Below are 16,940 nucleotides of genomic sequence, written 5' to 3'. Positions count from 1 at the left end.
GTGTGTGGAGCAGGAGGGCTCAGCCTGCCTTCTTCCCCTCTTTCTCTGCCCTTCTGCAAGGTGTAGTTACAAATTTGTTACTGGCAGCAAATCTGCGGGTCTTTGCATTCAGGGTGTGAGCAGGCAGGGCTTTCTTCAATCCTTCACCTGAGACAAATAACAAATTTTAACTGCAGAGCAGTGCTGTGCCCTGGGATGGACACCTGGTTTCCTAATCAGGTTGTTCCAAGCCATTTTGTCAGATAAAAGGAGGGTGTGAGTAACATGACAGTGAAGTCACAAGGCCTTTGGCCTCACTCACTGATGATGATGATGGTGGTGTGTGTACGTGGTGTGGGGCTCCAAGGAAGGAGCCTTTCAAGGAGCACAGTCCATATTCACCCTGCTCCTGATCTCATGCACTGCAGATAACTCCTCCCGGGGATAAAAGCTGGCTCCATCTGTCTCTCCCATTCCCCGGGGCACAGAACTGACTTCCAGACCTTCTTTGGTATGAGAATCTGTCTTATCACAGCCTGAGGAGATACAGGCCCTCCGGAGCGTGGGGGCTCCTTGTACCTCTCCTCAGAGTCCCTTGGAGTTCATGTAAAACATCCAAACTGTAAAAGGTCAGGGTTTGCTGTTGTCTCTGGACATCTGGATTTACAGAGGCTCCTCAGTCCTACACTGCAGTTCTGCCTGTGGGGTCACTCACTGGCACCCAGAAATGTTTTTATAAATGTCCATGGGACTAAAGCTGCTTTCTCTGGGGAATCCTCAGCTTTTCCAGAGGAGGAGGGGAGCAGCCTTGCCAGGAGGAGGCACAAGCAGAGGTACAGACATACATACTGTGCCTGTTCAAGTGCATCATTCCAACCTGCTCTGCTACAAACCAGCTCTGCTTTATCTTAAAGACACACAACAGGTCCCTAAAGTAAAGTGTGGCTGGCTCTTCCCTCAGGGGCTGGATATTTCACATGGAAAACTGTTTTCTTGTATTTGTCATTTCCCACCCTTCCGTCTGTCTCTTCGCAGGTCTCAGTTTGATTTTAATTTGGTGTTATACTCCTTTCCCCATGGAAGCTGGGGGCTCAAACACAAGGCCTGTGCTCTGCAGTGAGAGTGCAGCCTCTTGGCTTGCAGGGAGGGATGCCACAGCTACAGCAGGATTATTATTATTATTATTATTATTATTATTATTATTATTATTATTATTATTATTATTATTATTATTATTAGCTAGCAGAGATACCAAGGCTAGTAAGGATCTTGTGGCTGTACAGGAAAATCATGGCTACAGCAGGAAAATCATGGCTACAGCAGGAATATCATGGCTACAGCAGGAATATCGTGGCTACAGCAGGAAAATCATGGCTACAGCAGGAATATCATGGCTACAGCAGGAATATCATGGCTACAGCAGGAATATCGTGGCTACAGCAGGAATATCATGGCTACAGCAGGAATATCATGGCTACAGCAGGAATATTGTAGCTACAGCAGGAATATCATGGCTACAGCAGGGATATTGTGGTTATAGCAGGGATATCACAGCTCCAGGGCCCCCAGTCCCTGCTGTGGATTTCCTGTGTGAGCTGAGGCAGGTCCCCACCTCTCCTCTGCTCCATTCCTCTCTGCCACAGCACGTTCTGCTGCAGGAGCCAGTGCCACAGCAGTGACAAGGACAAACGTGACCCCAGAGCGAGTGTGCAGCGAGCAGGGTCCCTTCTGGCCCTGTCACCACGGTGTTCCAGGAGGTTAAAGCACAGACAGCACATTAAAAACACGAGGTGCACAGATCCTGTCCCATGGAAGCTGTGGGAACAGCACAAAGGGGAGCTCAAATCTAATCTTGCATCTATAAACAGCTTATGTTGCTTTTTATGAGTGGTTGAATCAAACAGTGGGAATTGGAAGCAGCTGTTACTCAGTCACTGCACAGGAACGAGCGAGTGGCAGCTGAAGCCAACACATCAGAGCAAAGTGCCTTCGATTTCTAGTCAAAGGCTGAGGGAGGACGTTGGAATAAGGAACAAATCAAAGGAAAGTGTTTTCTGCTCCCAGGTGTTCTGCTGATGGGAAGGCTGAGTTATGTGTCATGAATTATTCACCGCTTGTGGTGGTGCTCTGAAGATTGCTTTGCAGGTAGGAAGAGGGGGAGAGAGAGTCACCAGCTGGTATCACACAGCCCCCAGACAGCTCCTGGCTGGAACACACCCTCTGCCTGGAGAGGAACCATCCAGGGACCCCATCCTGGCAGGACATTACCCACACCCCATGAGGGTGGACCTGGCCCAGAAATATCTGTTCTTTCCCCATTTTTCTTCTCCCTTGCTGATTCAGCAGGAGTCAGCTTTCTGAAAACCTTCAAAACTAGACTTTTGGATGTCTCATTGATACAGAACAAAGAATGATTTTCATGCTTTTCGGATGTTTTGGGGCTTTAAGGGCCTCTCCCTCTTTCCTCCAGTGCTGTTCAGCCTGGACCTGGAGGGAATGCTCGTGGGACAGTGTGATGAAGAATGGATGGCCTACAGTTTTGGAAGAGGATTGGTTTTAGGGCAGAGAGGAAATTAAGAACCTCCCAAAACCAAAGGGTGTGTCTTTGATGCAACCTGCCCCTTGGGCTCTCCTTGCTCCAGGTCTGCATCAGCAAGAGGTGACCAGGCTGCAGCCCAGCTCCTGACCAGTGCCAAGGGTGGGCTGAGGATCCTCATTTACAAGTCTGAACTCTTTGCAATCCCTGCCTTTTCCCCCTCTCCATGGAAATACCCTGTTACCAAGGGGTCTCCTCCACCCACCGTGTCAATAAGTAGACCCAAGCCAAAGCAGACAAACCATTTCAGGGAGGAAGGAATGAAATTTAATGAGACAAATGTCACAGGAAAAACCTGAAAAGAGTAACTTGAGGTTTAAAACCTAGCTGCAGATATGTCACTGAGTACCAGGCACAGGCACACACACGTGGTGGCCAATGGTGGCTTAGGCAAAACATCCAGGGAAAAGACATGCATGGAGGAATCTTCTCTTCTTGCTGGGTTCAAGCATTCCTGAGAGCCTGGGAGACAAATGGGAGAGGCCTGAATGCAAAGAATCTTTGGGATGAGAGTATTCAGAATATTCTTTCTCAGATGAACCCAAAATGTCAAAAGCTGTAATTCAATACCATTTAAAAAAGAGTTTTATATGCAAATAGTTATGTGAAGAATTAAATCTCCTGTCAGCGTGTGCCACCCAACCTTCTATATTGCTGAGCTGATGAACAGGAACCGGGGAGAAATGGATTAAAAAGGAGATAAAAAGGAAGCTGAACATTCAAAGTTCAGACTTCTGTCTGTCTGCATTTAACCTTCTGATGTTTAAAGAGATTTTGGGAGGGGAGAGATTTTTAAATGTTTAATTTGTGTATTTAGCACTATCTGAAGGTCATTTTTACTTTTTTTTTCCCCCTGGCCTCCTGCCTTTTATATAGCTGAGGGGTAGGAGAAATGTTTAAAAAATTAAATAGATAATGAAATCATAAGAAATTGATGGGGAAGCTGGGGCCAGGCAGCAATTTGGATTTTCTTTTCAATTGAGTAGATTTTAGAGGGATAATTCAGCCTCAAAGAAACCTCATCCCCTTAGCAATGTTTCTCTGTTTTCCTCAGGCAGACCTTAAGGAACATGAAAAAGTTTAACAAACATCCGTGGTACATTTTCCTTATTCTTTGTTACATTAATGGGAATGTTGATATTTCTCAGTTTGGAAATTTCCTCTCTAAGTACTAAATATTTTCTTAGCATCGAGTCATTCACTGATGCAGGTTTAAAAATATTGATTTCCACAGGCTGCTGTTGACCCCCTCAGCTTCTGGCATGTCAGAAAACTTGGCATCCTAAACCACCTCTTTCTTTCTGGGCAGAAACTCCACCCAATTACCCAGACCACAAAGGACCATCTTAGTTGTGATTCTGTCCTGATAAATTTTAATTGGCAGGAGTTACAAATGAAATTCCTTATCATCAACACAACTTTTGTGCCTTCAGAGCTGGGATTAATCCACTGCAGGTTTGGGTTTTGGTTTCCCTGCCCCTGGCTGTTACTTGCAGGATTTCCAGTTTTGGAGTGAGCAGCAGGAGATGCCGCTGAACTCACCTGAAGTTTCTCCTTTCAGCCAGACATGATGTGCTTGACAAAAGCTGAGGAGAAATGAGAACGTGAGGGGTCAGGACATGCTGTGAGCTGGGAGGAGGCAGCAGGGGGGACCCCAGCCCAGACCCCCAGGGATGAAAGGGATGCTGTGCCAGGGCTAATATTCCTCTCTCTGTCCCCACTGTTTGCATGCCATCCCCAGCCTGGTCAGAGTGGTGCCAACCCTTGGAGATGAGCCAGTACCATCATCCCCATTTTTCTGAGGCCAAGGGAAATGGGTCTCCTCTTTTCCTCGCTGCTCTCCAATTTTAGGGGTTCCTAAATTTAACCACCTCCTATTCCAGATTTTCACCCTCTTGGAGCAGCGAGTGATCCAGGTCTCCAAATGTTCCCAATTAGCCTCTGCTGGGAAAGATGCTGGCTTTGTTTATTTTCAATAGATTGCAACAAAACAGTGCCAAAACTGTGGATAAAACAGCCCTGAACTCCTTGGAAACATGCTGTCTTCAGCTGCTTTTCCTGGAAATCACTGGCACAAGCACCTTGTTCCCACCCCGGCTGACATGTCTCAGTGCTTTTTTGGAAGGGCTTTGGAGGGTGGTCCACACCTCCCTTCCAGTGCTCACAGTGTCACAGAATTGTGGAATATTAAGGTTGGAAAAGACCATTGAGAACATCAGGTCCAAGCAGAGCCCTTGCAGAGGATGCATTTTGCACCCTAAGACAAGACAGCCGTGTCTGAGATGGCCCCAGTGGGAATGTCCTGCCCTTACCTTCATAGTTGATACAGCCATTGGCATCTTCCTGCCCTGCCATGAGCTGCTCCACCTCGCTTTCTGTCATCTTCTCTCCTGGAACAGGAGGATGGAGAGGTGAGGGAAGGGTTTTCAACCTGACAGGACCTACCCTTCTTCCAGATAACCAGAGACACCAGAGGGAGGAGAAGGGATTAAAGCAGAGCTGTGTGCCACTACTGAGGAATGCTGGTGGGAGATGGTGGAGACAGAGCCACACTGCAACTGTTGTCTGATTACTGAGGCTGTTCTGGAGTCCCCATCTTGCCTCCTCCATGCATGAAGCTGTGCCATGAGGTGGAAATGGCCACACATTCAGGACTATTGACTCCTACAAGAGCCTGTGAGCAGCAGAGTGAGAAGGGCCTCTGTGATATGTGACACCAGGCAGCTACCTCAGCCTCTTGCCCAGAAAGAGCTCGGGGCCCATGCCTTGCCCCCGGGGCAGCCTTACCCAGCGTGACCAGCACATGGCGCAGCTCAGCCCCCATCACCATCCCGTTGCCCTCCTTGTCAAAGACACGCAGCCCTTCCACAAAGTCCTCGAAGGTGCCCTGCTCCTTGTTGCGGGTGAAGTGCTGCAGGATGGGCAGGAAGGTCTCAAAGTCCAGCATCTTTGTGTTCATTTCTGGAAGAGGAGGAGATGGGGTCAGAGATGAACCCTCACGGGGCTGAATTCAGCCTGTGAGCATCTCCTGATTAACTCTCTTGGTCTCTTTTCCATCAGAGAAACCCCATGAGGAGACAGAACTATTGTATTAGAGTTGAGATTGGAAGATCCTTATGAGGAATGAAGAATTAACATCAGGGGACTGCACAGAGACCCCTGATATCAGCCCAAAACTAAACCATCAGTTGTGTCATCTGTCACCACAGTAATGTGGCCACACTGGGACTGGGCTGGTTTTACCAGTTTGCACCAGTTCAGTGTGCTAAGCATCACTTGCCACCATTCCTGTGTGAGGACTGCCTATCCCCTATGTCATCCCCCATGGTATGGAGAAGGGAGTGAAGGAATCACACAGGAATGAAGCCTGTCTGCATAATTTCCTTCCCAGTTCCTTCACCTTGCAGGGTTCTTCCTACAGGCAATGAATGTAACCCTCTACCAGGGAGCACAGGAATTGCTTGTCCCACCCTGTCCCCAGCTTGCTGTCACCTTCTGGTTTGGGCCTGCCCAGCACCTTGAGGACCTCGGCGTTGGTGGGGTTGTGGCCGAGGGCCCGCAGGACGTCCCCGCACTGGCCGAAGCTGATCTGCATCGTCCCCGCAGGCGTCCGGTCAAACAGCCCGAAGGCTTCTCGGAACTCTGCAGGGAACAAGAGCTTGGAGTGACCCCATTCCCACTCCAGGGAAGCACATCGTGCCTGGCAGGCAGGGAAGGGACAAGGGACAGACACGTGCACGTTGTGCCCTCTGAATGTGCCCTCTGAATGCATCCAGCCCCGAGTGAGCTTGCGCAACGTGGGCTGAGGTTTGCCAGGCTCCTTAGAGAGTCACTTGGCTGCTCGAGCAGGTTCTGTCACCTCTGCAGAGCTGGCTGGGTGACCTGCTGGATCCCTGCACTCTCAGCAGCTGGCTTTGCTGCAGGACATCCGTACTTGTCCCCTTTTCCACTCAGATCTCCACTCTCTGGGGCTGTCCCTGTGTCACCAGAGGCTTCTCCTCCCACCAGACACCCTAACTTTGACCCAGGCTGCATCTTGCACCATGAATGAAAAATACCTTTTCCCTGCCAGGCTCTGGATCCTGCTGGCCTCTCCCCCAACAGGGGATTTAATGTGTGGGGCCTCAGCTCTTAAGTCTGTGGTGAAAACTACCTGGAAAAAGGATTCCCCATTTCTAAAGCCATCTCTGAGAGAAGCTGAACTCAGCACTCACCTTCAATCTGCTCTGCCGTGAATTCAATCTGTAAAGAGAAGGAAGCAGAGCTGGGCGTGAGAAGTGGACTGCTGCTGGAGGGAGCAAAGGAACTTTCCCCTCTGGACCTCTCCCCCCCAGGCTCAGGGCAGGGGGCCATATCCATGCCATGTCCCATTTCTATGCCATGTCTGGCTGAGCTGTGTCCCCGACTGCTTCTGCCCTCGCTGTGGAGCTGACATCCCTGTGGGGAGCACAGCTGGCAGCAGCAGGGTGGGATGCTACCTGGCAGGCAAGGAGGGATGCTCAGACCACAGTCAGGATTATTTTGGGTGGAAAGGACATTATTTTAGGGCCTGATCTCAAGTTCAAGTGATTAAACAGCCTCCATGCTGAGCCTGCTCTTAATAACTCTCCTGCCACAGCTATGGCTTAAAAATTGAAGTATCCGGAGGAATCATGGAAAAAGCGAGTTCCTGTTGTGGAGCTGTCAGATAAAGGATGCTCTTATGTGGAGGAGGCAACACAGGCAACAAAATACTTTGTGATGGAGGCAGTGGGTGGCAGAGCGGCTTTTTATTGCTCCTGAGGCCCCGACACGGGGTCTCAGCAGGAGCTGGGGGTTTGACTGCAGCCGCAGCTCTGGGAGTGGTGTCCTGGTTCCCCCCACTGAGACACCTCCCCAAGCAGGGACAGCATCACTCCCAGCCTGCTGCATCCACACCATCGCATCATTTTCCCCTCCCAAGGCTGGCTTGCAGCCTGGCTAATGCCATTTGCAGAGCGCTTTGCATCGCCCGTGCCTGGCAGATGACAGGCGCGGAGGAGCACGGTGACGCCTTCATTCCTCACTCACCTTCACGCTCTTGGGATCGAAGGCAGGCTCCGGGCCGGGAGCTGCTTTGGCCGCTTCCTTCCTCGGGTCGGGTTTCTTGAGCGGCATCGCGCCGGGATTCGCGGAGGTGCGGGATGAGTCGTGCCGCCCAGCGAGGGAAGGAACGGAGGGATGAAAGGCAAAGGCTGCTCCTTCCCTTATATACGGAGCCCAGTGCTCACCCTGGAGGGGCAGGCCAGCTGCTGGAGCAACTGCTACTTACTATAAAAGGAAGAAAACTCAAACGAGAGGGGCCCCAATTTGACAATTGCCCATTGTCATCGGCTCCTGGCTCCACGGAGCCACCAGCCCCCCCCTCAGCTGTACAGGGGGGACGTGTCCCCCTCCAGCACCTGCACCGGGTGGGCTGCATGGGGGCTGCTTGCTAAATGATCGCTGAAACCTAAACGCGGATGGCCACGGGGGCCAGGCAAGAAAATAGCAACAGGATGGCTGAGAAACCTGCCCTGATAGCCACGATGAAATGCGCCTGTCTGCGGGCAGGCTGCGAGGGCCGGCGCTGCAGAGCCCTTCTAAGAGCAGGGTTTACAAAGGGCTGCTTCAAAGGAGCTCACAACTCTCCGAACACTCCCTTGGCCTCACACTCAGGCTCTGCTTTGTCCCAGTCTCTCCCCAGGGCTGAGCTTGAGCCCTGGAAAGGACCAGTGTAGGTGCTCACCTGCCTCAGGGCGGCTAATGAGGAAATGGAAATGATGGCCAAAGCACAAATCTTTCCCAGCTTTGCACAACCCATCCCAAGCACCTCCCAAACCTGCAGGGCAGATGGAGGCTCCATTTGGCTCCTCTCCAGATGCTGGGCAGGCTCTGGTGGGAGATGCTCCTGCTCTCACCCTCCTCTCCCAACTGAAGACTCACAAAGGCACAGAACCCACTGAAGTTCAGCATCCCAGAAAATGGGGCTTGAGGGTTTTACTGAGACATTCTAAACCATCAGCTTAGACAAGATGTGTGGGGCACCAGGGCAAAGGAGGAGTTACGGGGGTCATTCCGGAGGAGGGAGCAGCCACAAACTGCTGGGAATTCTCTGTGTGCCATCATCTCCTCATTGCTAGCAGGGACTGGGGGGCTGAGGGGGCTGGATGGATGTCATTTGCAATCATTGCTTTCCAGAGCTCTCTAGAATATAAAGAGTCATTTCGCAAAAAAACTCAACATGTTTTGCTAAGTTTGAACTCAGAGCCTGGGTCAGGAATTAAATTGCCCCTGAGCTGCCTCCCCCTCAGCATCCATCGACACCAAAATAACCTCACCTTAACTCCATCTTCACCCCCAGCAGCTTCTGGGTCAGAAATTACACCCAGCAGAGCCTTCAGAAAACATTCATGGTTCAGTCTGACTGTTTGTCCCTTGCTCACCCTCATGCCCGTGCAGCATCCCGAGGAGCTGCTGGCAGAGCTGGTGTCACACCCACGCCGTGGCTCGGGCAGTGGAGACAGGCAGCTGCAGACAATGTCCCCAGTCCCTCCTTGATTTTCAGCTGATGGCCACCGTGGGCTTGTTTTGCTGTCTGATGGATTCCTCAGCAGGAGCAGCAGCCCCTCCTGAGCCCTTGGGATTTGCTGTGTTCCCTTGGCCAGGCTCTGACCCTATCACACAGTCAGGGGGGCTCAGGCTGGGAGCAGAGCGAGCTGCCTTGCCAGGAGTACCCAAGGAAGGCTCGGGGGCTCTGCTGCTCTGTGCAGGACTGGGGCTCTCACAGAGGCAGCAAGAGCCGTGTCTGAACATGGATTGTGTGCGCCAGGGGAGGGGCCCAGGCTGGGAGCTGCTGTTCCAGGGATTTGGCACTGGGCTGCTGAATTCCAGCCTCATTCCTAATGACAACCTGCCTGGGGAAAGAGGGCTCCCCTCTCTCTGTGCCTCATTCTGTGCCCGGGGGGACGCTCGGGCTGCTGGGTGTTGGAACTGGCTGGGTGGTGGCAGCAAGCTGGGCATCAGCATGAGCCTGAAAGGCAGGGGACAGCCCTGGGGCCATCAGGGGGATGCAGGTGACAAGGGATGGTGACATGGGACCAGCTCTGACCTGATGCCCAGTGATGGTGTGGGACCCATCTGGGTGGCTGCTCCCTCCACCCCCTGCCCCAGGATGGAACCTCCAGCCCCTCTCCCGAGGACACTGAATGCAGATATGCCCTGAGGTCACTGTGGGTGCCTGGGAGAGCAGGACACATCCCAGCACATCCCTAAAACACACCCAGCCCCTGGAGAAGGAAAAGGGTTAAACTGGCATCTGCCTGAAAGACATCCCATCGCGGGAGCATCAGCTCAAGGTGCTGCCCACGTGCTTGCACCCTCTGCCTCCCTGCCTCCAGCCACCTCGCTGGCATTTTCCCCACCTTCCTCCTGCTACTTGGGACCAGTCTGGGGCCAGAAGGGACTTAGGAGCATGGGGGCAGTGGGGGAATGCTGTGACAGCTGAAAAATGAGCCACCAAGCAGTGAGAGAAGTTTCTGAAAAGAGAAGAGGAATCTGCCTTGAATGAAGAGGATTTTAGCACCTTGGGCTAAGCCAATAAACCTCAGCCATCCCCATCCGAACGGGAATTGTTTGCACACGCTCCTGGAGCTGCTTAAAGCAGGCAAGACACAAAGAGAGAATAGGATCGAGCATGGTGGGGGGAGAAACCCCCCTGCCTGGAGAGCCTGGGAGCAGATCCCTATAGGGATCCCACAGCGACAAGGAACTCACCCAGCCCTGATCTCCCAGGGACGGGCTGTGCCCCCAGTGCCCCCTCACCTCGGTGGGGCTGGCGGCCAGGAGGGTGCTCCCAGAAGATGCTCTGTCCTGCTGAGCACGCCAGCCCTCTCCACCACTGGCAGCCGTTCTGCTCGCTGAAGTCCCCATCCGAGTGACACGGTGGCACCATGGGGACATCTGGCCCTGTGGGAGGTTTCCTGGTGACTCTCCTCTGCTGCTGCCTCCTGAGCTCGGCTCTGGTAAGTCTGCGTGGCCCCGGGGCTGCCCCGCTCCCTCTCCTGGCTTTAAATGCTGTGCCGCTGGCCCGGGCAGAGCCGGCTGTGCTCCCGGCTCTGTCCTGCTCTGCAGAGCTGCTGGGCAGGAGGGGAGAGCATCTCCACTGCTGCTAAAAGCTTTCCAGCAGCCATGGGGGCACTGCAGCGTGATGGCTTTTCCATTTCTCGGACACATCCAGGGCAGGGGTCGGTGCCTCGGAGAGCGGGCGGGCAGAGCGGGCGCATTACGGGCACTGCAGGAGGGGCTGGAGGCAGAGCTGGGCACAGCCAGTGAGACTCCCACAGCCAGGCCCCGTCCTGCTGGTGCACCCCCAGGATCCCTCTCTGCCCCCATTCACCCACCCAGATGCTGCTTTGGGGAAGAGCATGGACGGGAGTCCTGGATCTCCTCTCTGGGGCTGGATTTGCTGTTCTCACTGGATGCAGTCTGGGGAAAGTGACCCTTCTGCATCCCAGCTCCTGTTCACTCCCAAAGCTGTGTCCTCACCCTGGTCAGCTCAGCTTTGTCCAGCTCAGCACGGGCAACAGGGACACCCAGCACTGCTGCTGGTGGGTGACAGGGAGCTGGGGCAGGAGCCCAACAGGCCACTGATTTCTGCATATAACCATGAGCAGAAATGACCATGGAGAGGGTGGGAAGGGGCTTGGAGTCATCATCAGCCTTGGAAGAAGGAAAAATGAGAGCAGGAATGCAGGAAGAGCTTTTCTCTTCCCCGTGTTGTTGAATGTACCCAAAGCCACCCAAACCTGACTGTCCTGGAGAGGGCTGGGAGAGCACAGCCATGCCATGACTTGAGCCAAGGGGTTGTCACTGGGGTGACACCTGGGTTTTGTCTGGGCAGGTCGATCCTGATGATGTTCTCACAAAAGAAGAGCAGATCTATCTCCTGGTGGAGGCCAAGGAAAAGTGTCAGAGGGACATAAAGGCCCAGCTGGAGAAGATCAAAGGTATTGTCTGTGTGCTTGGGTGAGCCAGCCCTGGTGGAGCTGGTTACACCATGGGGAATGCTGTCCTCTCTGCTGGGGTGGGATGGGGCTGAGGACACCCAGCTCCTGGGGCTTTGTGGAGCTCATGGCACCATCTGTGCTCTGGGTGCAGCCAGCACTGGCTCCAGCATTTTCCAGACAGCTCCATGTACACCAGAAAGGAGAGCTGGGCAGGGGCCTTGCCCCATCTGGGAGAGGTGGGATGTGTCCCCTTCCCTGGCCCCTGCAGCTTCTCCCTCTCTCAGCCCAGGGGAATCTGTGGCAGAGTTTTCCTCCCCCTGCTCCAGCACACACCTGGGGAAGCCAGAGGTTATGCTGAGGCTTGAGATGTGAGATGTGTCTTTGCTCTTTGGCCAGACCCCAGCTGCCCTCCAGAGTGGGATGGGATCATCTGCTGGCCAAGGGGCTCCCCCAGCCAGGAGGTGTCAGTGCCTTGCCCTGATTACATCTACGACTTCAACCACAAAGGCAAGTCTTGTACCTGGGCAGAGAGTGACCTCACCCTGGTGACAATCCACGGAGCAGGGACATTCTGGGCTTCCCACGGGCCCTTCTGCTGCCACAGTGCTCGTTGCTGTTCCCAGGTCACGCCTACAGGTACTGCAGTGCCTATGGGACCTGGGCCATGGCTCTCAGCATCAACAAGACCTGGGCCAACTACACCGAGTGTGCCCTGCTCTTCTCCTCCGAGAGCCGGAGGCACCAGAAGGTGACCTTGTTTGTGCAGGGGTGTGATGGGGGCCAGGGGAAGTGCTGGGGGCAGGGGCTCTTCCCTCCCTGCTCCTCAAAGCAGCCCTGCTGCCCCTGTGCTCTGGCAGGGAGGTGGAGCTCAGTCCTTCTCTTCCAGGAGGTGTTTGACCGCCTGCACCTCATGTACACCGTGGGCTACTCCATCTCCCTGGCCTCCCTCATCGTCGCTGTCTGCATCCTCTCCTACTTCAAGTAAGGAGAGGCCAAAGTCCCTCCCGTGTGGGAGAACAGGAACCCATCCCATTGTCCCCACACACGAGCCTGGGGAGGGGCAGCCCCCAAAGGAATGGGAACAACCCCAGACCCAGCACAAACATCAGCCAACACAAACTTCCCAAAGCCCCAAACTTGCCCTGTGTGACCAGCTCCTGATGTCTCCACCCTTGCTCCCAGCTGTGGTTTCTGTGCCCAGACAGCCCAGAGCCCCCTCTGAGAGCCCCCATTGCCTGAGCCTGAGTGTGGTTGGGCAGCTGGGGTTTGGTTGGCTCACATCCCTTCTCTGCAGGCGCCTGCACTGCACACGCAATTACATCCACGTGCACCTCTTCACCTCCTTCATCTGCCGGGCCCTCAGCATCTTCCTGAAGGACCTGGTGCTCTACTCGGGCACGGCGCCCAGCGACGCCGACAGGAGGGAGGACGAGTTCAGGGCTCCCCTGCCAGGACAGCGGGCACACCTGGCAAGTGGTGCATGGGGGCAAAGGGGGATTTGGGAGCCCTGATGCAATGGGATGTGCTTGGGATCCCCCCAGGCTGCTCAGGGGGAGGGGATGAAGGTCCGGTTTGGCTCTGCCCAGCTCCTGCCTGTCCTGGTGCCACACTAGAGCCACAGAGTACCTTGGCCTGTGTACAGGGAATACCTGTCCTGTGGGAAGGAAGATGCTGGAATATCCCAGAGGAGATGCAGGTCTCTGCAAGAGGAACATGGGCCACAGCTGGGTTTTGGTGACCAGAAAGCAAAAGCCACCAGGTTTTGCATTTGGGGACCAGCCTGACACAGGCATCTCCCACAGGTTGGCTGCAAGGTGGTGGTGACTCTGTTCCTCTATTTTCTGGCCACCAACCACTACTGGATCCTGGTGGAAGGTCTCTACCTGCACAGCCTGATCTTCATGGCCTTCCTCTCCAACAAGAACTACCTGTGGGTCCTCATCATCATCGGCTGGGGTGAGCACAGACCCAGTTCCAGCCGGGAGCTGTGGCATTGGCCATGGCTGAATGGGAAGGGCAGTGGGATGCAGGAACTGCTTGGATGTGCAAAGGTGATGCTCCAACCCTGCTCCTCACGCTGTCCCTGCCCTTCCAGGTCTCCCTGCTGTGTTTGTGTCCATCTGGGCCAGCGTCAGGGCCTCGCTGGCAGACACACAGTATGTACACCCACCTTCTCCAGGGCCTCTGGGAGGGCAAGAGTGCTGCAAATGCCAGCAAAGTATCTGTGGGCACCAGAGCTTTTTGGAAATGAAAATTTTCAAAAAGAACAGCAGGAGGGAACAAGGCTTGTTCATAGAATTGTCAGTAATGCAGAGTGATAGTGGTTTTGTTCTGTGTTTGGGAAGATGGTGGATGCAGGTTTGCAGCATAAATTGATCAATAAACAGCTGAGATGGATGGTAAAGGGCACATTCTGGAGTGAGACACTTTAAAAGGAGAAAGGCCATCATATGAACAATAGGGGTTTGGGATGAGGTGGTCAAGGAGCCCTTGGGAACATTAATGCTCATTTAGACCTGCTTTGCCCCACCATGATGGTTACAAATGCTTGTAGCCACAGCTCAAGATTTACACAAAGCCCATCAAGGGGTGGAGATTGGGAGTTGGGGGTACAGGGAGCCATTCTTCCCAGTGGAGTCAGATTTCTCCAAGGAGTTTCTTTACTGCTCTTCTCAGGTGCTGGGACCTCAGTGCAGGGAACATGAAGTGGATTTATCAGGTCCCCATTCTGGCTGCAGTCGTGGTAAGAATCCTGTGGATGAACTCCAAATTCCTTTTGGGGAAAGGGGATTGACAGAGACCAGAGCTGTTCACTTGTGGTCGCTGGAGTTTTGTCCCAGGCACTCCAGCACCCAGGGAGAGCCCAGAGGGATCCAGGGGCTCTGCTCCCTCCTGCTCTGACCACAGCATCACTGCCATGTCCCTGCCTGTCTGTGTCCCTGGGGCTCCTCGGGCAGACCCCACCACCACCCTGGGTGTCTCTTGGCAGGTGAACTTCTTCCTCTTCCTCAACATCGTCCGGGTGTTGGCCTCCAAGCTCTGGGAGAGCACCACGGGCAAGCTGGACCCCAGGCAGCAGTACAGGCAAGTGCAGGCAGCCCCAAAGCCTCGTGTCTGCCTGTTCAGCCCGGATGGCTCCCCGAGGAGGAGGAGCAGAGCTGTGGGAAGGGCTGCAGGAGTGAGGAAGGGTGGCAGGACAGTGGCAGCCACTGGATTGAGGCCTGGCTCTGGAGTTCTGAGCTCTTCCTGCTCCCACCTCCAGCCTGGCCACTGTGGGGCTGGGGGCTGCCCTGCAGGCCCTGGGAATGGCTCTGAGGTCTCTCCTTTCAGGAAGCTGCTCAAGTCCACGCTGGTGCTGATGCCGCTTTTCGGAGTGCACTACGTGGTGTTCATGGCCATGCCCTACACCGAGGTCTCCGGGCTCCTGTGGCAGATCCAGATGCACTACGAGATGCTCTTTAACTCCTCCCAGGTGGGCTGGCACTCCCAGCACTGAGGGACCTTCATCCAGGGAGGCTCAGGGGCCTCACTCTCCACCTCTTTTGGTCTCTTGGCAGGGTTTCTTTGTGGCTTTTATCTACTGCTTTTGCAATGGGGAGGTAAGTGGGAAGAGTGAGGAGCTAAAGCTCCCTGTTCCAGCCCCGGGCTGTGATAACCAGAGCAAAAAGCTCAGATGGGTCCCTCTCAATAGGATTGGGAGGGAAAGGGAGGGAAAGGGGAAAAGGGCAAGGCAAGGCGGTTTTGGTGTCTCGGGCACAGCACCCCCTCTGCTCCCCCAGGTGCAGGCCGAGATCAGGAAGGCTCATTTCCGCAGGCTGCTGGCGCTGCACTTGGGGCAGCCGGCGCGGCCCGGGAGCTGCTGCTGCGCCGGCCCCGGGGGCTGCGGGGCCCCGCGGAGCCTCAGCACCGGCCTGGCGGGGCGGGCAGCGGGCGGCGCCCGGGGGATGCTGCTCCCGACCCGGCCCCGCCCGCCCGGCTCCATCCCCGGCTCCATCCCCGCGCAGGAACCGAGCCAGAGGGGCCGGGGGGAGCCCACGGGGGATTTGACAGAGCTGACTCAGTGCCAGCCCAAGCCCAGCAAGGAGCTGGAGACGATGCTGTGAACAAGAGGGTGGATTTCTCACCTGGGCATGCAGATGGGCCTGGAAGGAAGCTGATCCTCACACTTCGGGCTCTGCTTACACTTGCATGGAGAGCCAGGGCTGGGACAGCAGCCAGAACAACCCAGCTCCCTTTCCGTCAGAACCAGGGTGCAAAGGGACCACGAACTCTCGCTCCTCCTCCACCCCGGCCCAAAACCAAGCCATAAACCTCATTCTCCTCCACGTGCAAGTGACTGATGTGATCTCTGTGCGTGCAAAGCCTTGAGTCCTCACCAGGAGACAGCACCGTGCTCGCTCCTACCCCCACAAGTGGGAGGTGACTTCTCCAGGGGGATAAAGCCCATCCCATGAGCCAGATCCTGCCTCAGACTCCCCCAGCCAGCACCAGCTCCAGCCTTGTCCAGCCAGGGGGAGCACAGAGTGCCCGTGGGGCTGTTCTGCACCTCACCCTGCCCTCATGGATGGAGTGAACACCAACACACTGCCACAAACTGGAGCGGGAGGCACTGGGACAGGGTGGGATGAAGAAGGCAGGACAAACTTTATGGCCTGGAAGGGTGCAGGGAACACTTGAATCCCCAACACTTCATCCATTACCACAAAGGCCCCTGCATGCAACTGTCGTGGCCCTGTCATCTCATTGCAGGTTAAGAAGTGAATAAAGAGAGTCTGTCTGGCTTGTTTCCATCCTTGTATTCCAGCCTGGTCTGCTCTCCCTCTGCCCCTGCCCTGCTGGGAAAAGCTTTCCCAAGGAGCTGTGTAGATGGCAGATAAATTAAACAGCATGGTGGTGGTAGCATGGAGCATCTTCTTCCTACACAGCTCCTCAAGGCAGGAATTTCTTGCTAAGGACAGGCACCAGGTAAATAACTGTGCATTCCCATATCCTCCAGTGAAAAGCTATGGTGCAAAGTGAGTCACAGGGAATGGAGGGACAAAGAGCCAGGAGCATGTCAGGGAAGGGCTCTGGGATGTACATATTTAAAATCATCTCTTGGAAGGAATTAGACTCTTTGGAAGACAGCAGAGCCCCTGTGAGGGCAGCTGGAATGCTGCTCACACTGCTCCCTTGTTCCCAGGGAAGGAAGCAGCCCTCCCATGGCCCTCACACAGCCCTGCAAGCTGACATCTGTGCTCCCTGGCACTGATCAATATTTAATCACTCTCTTCCCAAGAGGCTCCTGGGAGGTGGGAGAGGGGTGAGGAATTCCAATAATCCTACCAGGAGCAGAGGGAAGTGTTAACAAGGGGAGAAGC

At 54.6% G+C, this 16,940-nt stretch overlaps 2 protein-coding genes across 2 annotated transcripts; one reads left to right on the top strand and one right to left on the bottom strand.

Moving 5' to 3' along the window:
• Positions 1-2,825: 2,825 nt before the first annotated feature.
• On the bottom strand, positions 2,826-15,770 carry LOC135458375 (myosin light chain, embryonic). The gene is made up of 8 exons (XM_064733492.1): positions 15,705-15,770; positions 7,625-7,864; positions 6,790-6,817; positions 6,068-6,217; positions 5,363-5,536; positions 4,888-4,965; positions 4,118-4,161; positions 2,826-3,037 (listed from the first exon to the last, which is right to left on the bottom strand). Exons 2-7 carry the CDS (start codon positions 7,709-7,711, stop codon positions 4,133-4,135), a joined length of 546 nt encoding a protein of 181 aa, XP_064589562.1. The 5' UTR covers positions 7,712-7,864; positions 15,705-15,770; the 3' UTR covers positions 2,826-3,037; positions 4,118-4,132.
• LOC135458373 (parathyroid hormone/parathyroid hormone-related peptide receptor-like) lies at positions 10,231-16,261 on the top strand. The gene is made up of 13 exons (XM_064733491.1): positions 10,231-10,596; positions 11,475-11,580; positions 11,977-12,087; positions 12,204-12,328; positions 12,467-12,561; positions 12,875-13,049; positions 13,383-13,536; positions 13,676-13,736; positions 14,257-14,323; positions 14,570-14,668; positions 14,915-15,052; positions 15,138-15,179; positions 15,360-16,261. The coding sequence occupies exons 1-13, from the start codon at positions 10,525-10,527 to the stop codon at positions 15,681-15,683; spliced, it is 1,569 nt and encodes a 522-aa protein (XP_064589561.1). The 5' UTR covers positions 10,231-10,524; the 3' UTR covers positions 15,684-16,261.
• Positions 16,262-16,940: the final 679 nt, after the last annotated feature.

The sequence above is a fragment of the Zonotrichia leucophrys genome, chromosome 27, assembly GCF_028769735.1.
Source record: "Zonotrichia leucophrys gambelii isolate GWCS_2022_RI chromosome 27, RI_Zleu_2.0, whole genome shotgun sequence".
Taxonomy (NCBI): Eukaryota; Metazoa; Chordata; class Aves; order Passeriformes; family Passerellidae; genus Zonotrichia; species Zonotrichia leucophrys.
Note: the sequence above shows the minus strand (reverse complement) of the source record. Positions and strands in the feature narration are given on the sequence as shown.

Coding starts and splice junctions, on each gene's coding strand:
- LOC135458375 (XM_064733492.1), bottom strand. CDS start 7,711: ATGCCGCTCAAGAAACCCGACCCGAGGAAGGAAGCGGCCAAAGCAGCT. Junction 6,218..6,789: donor CACGGCAGAGCAGATTGAAG/GTGAGTGCTGAG, acceptor TGTTCCCTGCAG/AGTTCCGAGAAGCCTTCGGG. Junction 5,537..6,067: donor GGGCAGGCCCAAACCAGAAG/GTGACAGCAAGC, acceptor CTCCTCTTCCAG/AAATGAACACAAAGATGCTG.
- LOC135458373 (XM_064733491.1), top strand. CDS start 10,525: ATGGGGACATCTGGCCCTGTGGGAGGTTTCCTGGTGACTCTCCTCTGC. Junction 11,581..11,976: donor CCAGCTGGAGAAGATCAAAG/GTATTGTCTGTG, acceptor CTCTTTGGCCAG/ACCCCAGCTGCCCTCCAGAG. Junction 13,737..14,256: donor GCCTCGCTGGCAGACACACA/GTATGTACACCC, acceptor TGCTCTTCTCAG/GTGCTGGGACCTCAGTGCAG.